This window comes from Otolemur garnettii, unplaced genomic scaffold, assembly GCF_000181295.1.
Source record: "Otolemur garnettii isolate 467f Iridium unplaced genomic scaffold, OtoGar3 scaffold00012, whole genome shotgun sequence".
Taxonomy (NCBI): Eukaryota; Metazoa; Chordata; class Mammalia; order Primates; family Galagidae; genus Otolemur; species Otolemur garnettii.
Window position 1 is genome coordinate 23,935,236 of NW_003852407.1, and position 6,149 is coordinate 23,941,384.

Below are 6,149 nucleotides of genomic sequence, written 5' to 3' on the forward strand. Positions count from 1 at the left end.
ACCACCTGACTCCCAATCAGAATAGATTCAGAGCCAGTCTGCACTGCCTCGTGGTTAGAGTGGATTTGTGGACAAAAAAAGGGAAAGCAATGTACAGAAAATGGAAATGAAGTACAGAAACCCCTGGATTGGTTACAGGTGGCGTTTGCCTGATTCGAACAGTTGGCTGCGTGGGACTGGCTAAAACTCAGAGATTGGTACAAGCATAGGTTACAATCTGTTTACGCATCTGGTTAGCTTATAGTTCACTCTGTATGAGGAAACCTGTAGGCCGGACTTAAAATATACGAGGAAAATGTTCTTCAACTCCATCCAGAGTAATACAAAAGATGTAAAGTCTCCATCTTTTTTTATGGCTGGGATGAGAAGGGAGAGGGATTGGAGGGCTCTTCACCTAATGAGCACGATGTGAATATATATGGTACACTCCCTGGGTGACGGGCTCACCTTCACCTTGGACTTTACCTGACAAGAGTAAACAATGTAACCGAATCATTTGTACCCTCATATCAATCTGAAATAAATAAATAAATAAAGTATGCAAGAAGGCAGCTTCAAGATAAACTTAAGCCAGCCCTGGGAATGGTGGCCACAGGGCCTCAGTGGAGGGGGTTTACAGAGGAAGGAGTCACTGGGTACAGAGGTTGGCTGGGGAGGCATTGCTGGCGCTGCATTTCAAGGAACCTGGAGAGGATAACCCAAGGGGAGGAGTCTTGTTTTGTTGCTGTTGTTTAGCAGGCCTGGGCCAGGCTGGATCCCACCAGCCCCAGAGTATGTGGCAGGCACCATAACCACTGAGCTACGGGCGCCTGCCCCCAGGGGAGGAGTCTTATTCAACTCTTGTTCTGCAGGGTCAGAGGCAGAGATGCGTGGATGGGGCCAGACTACTGTAAACTCCCAAGGGCTTGGTAGTAGACGGAGGGAGCTCATCCCTGATGGTCTCTTTGCTCAGAGGAGGGAAAGGCAGGGGCTGGTGCGGCTGTTGAGGAAGCTAGAGAAGGAGCAGGCTGCTGAGGTCCAGCCGAGGGTGAGGACTGTGGACAGTGGTCCCCTAACTCTGGTTTCTTCTGCCCCAAACTGCCTGTAGCATCTTCTCCAAATCAACTGTCTCACTATTCCCTCCCTACAACCATAAACTTCTACGACTGGGCAACTCATAATTCCCTTTTATGTAAATGGCCTCTAGCTAGTAATTTATTGCTATATTTAAGTCCCAAAATACTTCTGTTGGTAGCTGTGGCTGTTTAAAAGAATAATTTTTACAGTGTTGAAAGGGAGATAATGGAATAAAATAATTATCTGCATATTTCTTTTCCAAATTGTTAGAGATAAATCAATAAGATGTACAAATAAAAATAAACATTTTCAGCAAATATAGACCCTATCTTGTGGTCTTTTCCTAGTTCATCTCTCTCCATGGGGAAGGTGGGACTAAAGATTTACAGTACAGACGCAACTATAATATTTATTAAGTATCTGTATTTTGTGATTGAAACTCCAAATTCAGTTCCATTCAACAAGTTATTAAGTATCTGTTCGGTTCAAGGCATTGCCTTCATGAGTGGGGAGAGGAGGGAGTTGTACAAAATACAAGAAGCCCTGGGCTGTAGAAATGTATAAAACTGCCTTATTCCAAGTAATTTCAATCTCCAGTAGTCTACACTTTTTCCCCAGGCATGGAGGTGGATATATGATCTCCAAATAGGTGTGTTTTCCCATCACAGCTGACCTTCAAGTTTGCTTAAAGCATTCCTGCTGCTCCTACGGCCTCACCTTTGTTTAATGAGAGCCATTTCCTAACGCCAACCTTGGGTTAACGGACTGAGATGGGAGAAAATCAAACGTATCTCTGCATTTTACACCAGATTGCCTTTCTGCCTCGTGGCTTTAATCACTCAATCCTACTCACATCTGCCATAATAACAATTATGGGTTTTTCTACTGCCTTCTCACGCAGGAGGGTATGTCAGAGAACAGAGCAGCATCTCCCAAAGAAAGGAAGGGCGAATTCTTAATGGCTTTCTCGAGTTGTAGGTAATAATTTTCCTCTGCAGACCCCCGAGGAGTACTTCTGCTGGCTCCTCACCCGCCATTCCCACAGGTTTGTGGCTCTGTTCTGATTTATGAGGTTTCTTCTAGCCCCTCTTTTCTGAGATAAGTTTTAATTATGTAGACAGATTGTAAAAGTCTCTTTCTTCTTGTAAACAACTGTTTCTTTGTTTGTAGTAGATTTTGTTTAACTGGTTTCCTTTTATCTGAATCTTTTTATGCACCCAGGAATTTATGTCTGTTCACTGTTTAACTGCAGCGGCAAAGAAGAGAATGCTGGCTTCTTTCTGTAGCTTCCCTGGAGGGGTGCAATCTTGGAACACCTCAAATTGCAAATCTCCCTTGGGACCTGTTCTTTGTTACAGATGTTCAGAAGCCCGTAATATTTTAGTTTTGATTCAATATAAGAGCAAAAAGTATCACCCATCAAATAAGCATTAGGATAGTTGTCTCGCTGCTTCTCCTTACTTGAAAACTTTTTTACCAAAGTCAAGAAAATGCTTGAATTCTTCAAAAACACCAGTGAAAATGTTAACAGTTACCCCTTCCTCAGGGGACCCAGAGAGGTAGATTGGAGGTGTCTCGGGTATGCTGACAAGCATTGTTGGATTATTTTTCAGCTAACAGTTAAAAGATTAAGAAAAATGTTATTTATGTCTTTTTTTCTCATTCTGCATAAAAACTTTTAACTGCTTTTTTCTCATCAGGTGCTCAACCTAATTGTTTTAATATATTTGATTCCAATTCTGGCCTATCATATTACCTTTCCAGCGCGTTTATGTGAAAATCAGTTTTGCCAAGAATAGCTAAACATTATCCTTTGATCGGCCTAGCAGTTTCCCACAGAAATTTTTAACTGGTACCCTACCAAAGACCTCTTAAACAGGCTACATCAACAGTCTTCCTCAAAGACTCTCTCCAAAGATTTTCAGACATATTTACAATAAAAGAGATGATTTTAGACATAGCCATGTACCTGATAGCTTCATATTGAGGAAACATTTAGTTAGCTCACCTGAAATGAGGGGTGTGGTCTATGGCCAAGAAGCAGAGCCAAGGTCTCTGGCTCAAGTTAGATACGAAGCCATGACCTTGGCCTTGTTAGCCAGCTGCTAACTAGGTGAGCTCACCAGGTAGGCGGCTGCATACTTGTTTGCCAGCTCCCTGGGAGCAGAGATTCCTAACGTGGGTTTCAGCCAGGCTACGTGAACACATTGGCATACTATGCAAGACTTTGTGTGTTCTTATGTTTTTCTGTGGAGAGGGTTCAGATTTTCAGTGGATTCTCAAAAGTGGATGTAATTTTAAAAAATAAAAGGTTAAGATTATATGAAATCAGACTGTTCTAAAAGAAAGTCGTGCCAGTACTTTTTTAAATAAAGTAATCTTTTACTATTGAGGTAGATTTCTATAATCTGAGGTAATTTCAGTAACTCCATGTTACTGTGGGAGGGCTCCTGCTCACTGACCTTTTAATAGTTATCTTTTTATGCTTTTGAAAGTTTTAAAAGGTACCCTTTAAATTGGAGAAATTGGTTACTTTGATATGAGAGGAAAGTGATAGATCAGACCCTCCATTTTTGAGCACTATATATTTTTGAGACATGAAGTGATGTTTTTCCCCCAGAATCTATAAACATGTTTCTCAAAACCCATTGTGTAGCAATTTGGGTAACCCAAACCTTATTTTACTCTTGCCTTTTTAAGAGGCCTTAAGTCTGGCCAAACTTCACCTACTTAAATGTTAGAGTGTTATTTATTAACTGTAGAACAATACATTCCTTAGATAAGATAAAAGCATGCAATAGGAAATTGCCATTCTAGGAACATCTCTCACAGCCTTTTCTGTCTTCAAGGCATTAATGTGCCTGTAAGTCTTTAGTGTTAATATTCTGCGCGTTTATACCATACTAGGGAATAAATGTCATTAGATGTGGACAACGTGTATGTGTGTGTGTTTTTAATTCCAGGTTATTTCATGGAATGGGCCCTTGGAGAACACACAAGGATTGAAGCTTTATCGGAAAACAGATCATGTGGCCTTCAGATTCAGGAATGAGGAGAAATGCAGCCATCTGAAACGGTCATGAACCCCAAACAGGTCTTCCTGTCTGTGCTGATATTTGGAGTGGCAGGGCTACTCCTCTTCATGTATTTACAAGTCTGGATTGAGGAACAACACACAGGTAACACATGGACTTCTTTTTCTATTTTGATGATAACAACAATGGCTGTTTCCAATTAAATAAGGTATGATGTGTATAGACATATAGGAAGTCATGATATTTTTAATAGCAGCAAAAAATGAGCCACATCCTAAAATGACAAGCCTCCTATACTACTCTGGTGGTACTTACTTGGTGGCTTTATACTTGGAATTTCTCTTATCTCAGTGGAAGCTGCAAAGCCTTACTACCCTCCAGGAAGGATTGCTTGTAGGGAATTTGTCTATAAAAGTATAGCCTTTATCCTACCTCTGGTCTGCCCATGAGGCAAAAGACACAAGCTTAAAAGGAGCTGAATACACAGAAATTGCCCTTTTTAAATTCCATCTGAATTTTTGTGTTGTTATTCACAATTGGTGTAGGAATGTTTTAATCCCTTTCTGTAAAGGAGAGGTGGGCAAATCTTTATCAGTGAAGGACTAAAGGGTAAATATTTTAGGCTTTGCAGACCATACCATCTCCATCACAACTATTCACCTCTACAGATGTATCACAAAAAATACATCGCAGTCATAAGTTACTTGCAAACAAATGGACCAGTCTGTGTTCTAGTAAAACTTTATTTACAAAACTCTGGTGATGGGCTGGATTGGATCTACAGGCAATAGTTCACCTATCCCTACTATGCTCACCTTGCACTTTCATTATGCAGAAATTGATTTGCAAATATTGGAAGCACTCAGTTATTACTAAATAGGATTATATTTGTAATGAGAATAGTATTATCCAAGAAAATGTCTTAGACTGTCACAGAAGTTTTATGCATACAGCTTTTTTGAATTCTGTTAGTTTCATTAGTATAGTAGAAATAAGCTATGGCTTACAACTATTAAGGAAAATAAAGTAAAAAGAGAAGAATTTTTGAATCACCTTTAATTGTGGCCTGTTTTAAAGTTATTCTAGATATAAGATCTTTAATAATCTTCTCTGAAAAATAATTCAAGATTGAGTCACAATTATGATACTTTTTAGAGATTTTTTTTCCTGTTTTTAAATCCTTTTTTTTCTTTATGCTCAGAGACATTTTGGATTTATTTAATTTATATTGTAAGCTTTGTGAGAAGAGGTTGCATATAATTATTTTCTAGAGAATGTGTAACATATTGTCAAGACATACCCTTAGTTCCATTACAATTTTCAAAAAGTATAATACTGTGCTAACCTTTCTATTTTACTGAAACAGTTTATCATAATAACTTATATTTGATGAAACCATTTGTGATAAAATATACAGGCTAATTCTTCCCAAAACATAACCCCTAAATATAAATCCTGTAACATAGTAAGCCCGGGTGTTTGTTGAGTGAATAAATGAAAGAACCGATGAATAGGTTGAAAACTCACAGTGGATTACAGACTGGAATGCAGCATAGAAAATAAAAACAAAAAGATCTCGTTATAAAGAGGTTTTCTGGTATCATTATCCTGTAACAAATTTCATTAAAAGAGTATCACAGCAAGATTCCAGTATGCAAAGGAAAATGTATTCATCTATATAGACTTCTGTCATATATCAGAGAAATGTGGTTTAGTCTGTCAGTAAGAAACTATGTTATCTGAAGAAATGGTCAAATTTCATAATGATACTCTACATATAAAATTTACAAAATGTGCTCACAATCATTAATGACTACCATTTATTGAGAATTTAATAAGGCCCAAGTGTTCACATGCATTTTCTCTAATTATCATGGTATCCTCCTAGGTGGGTGATATTCTGAATTTACAGATGAGGAGGCTGAGGCTCTAGAGAGTTTGGAGCGTATCAGAGGACTTGCATGGGTAGGCCTTAGTGCAGGGAATGCATAGATTTGAGCCCAAGCTGTGCTGCTGCGAGGTTCATGCCTCTGGCCTGAATTTTGCCTCTGTAAGGGG

General features: G+C 39.0%; 1 protein-coding gene across 1 annotated transcript in view; it reads left to right on the forward strand.

Annotated features, from left to right (window-relative positions):
* Positions 1 to 6,149, forward strand: part of CHST9 (carbohydrate sulfotransferase 9) — a 272,753-nt gene that overhangs the window by 40,422 nt on the left and 226,182 nt on the right. Inside the window, exon 2 of the mRNA XM_003784769.3 lies at positions 4,020 to 4,235. Within this exon, the coding sequence (XP_003784817.1) occupies positions 4,115 to 4,235 (121 nt within the window). The 5' untranslated portion in view covers positions 4,020 to 4,114. The remainder of the gene's footprint in view (positions 1 to 4,019; positions 4,236 to 6,149) is intronic.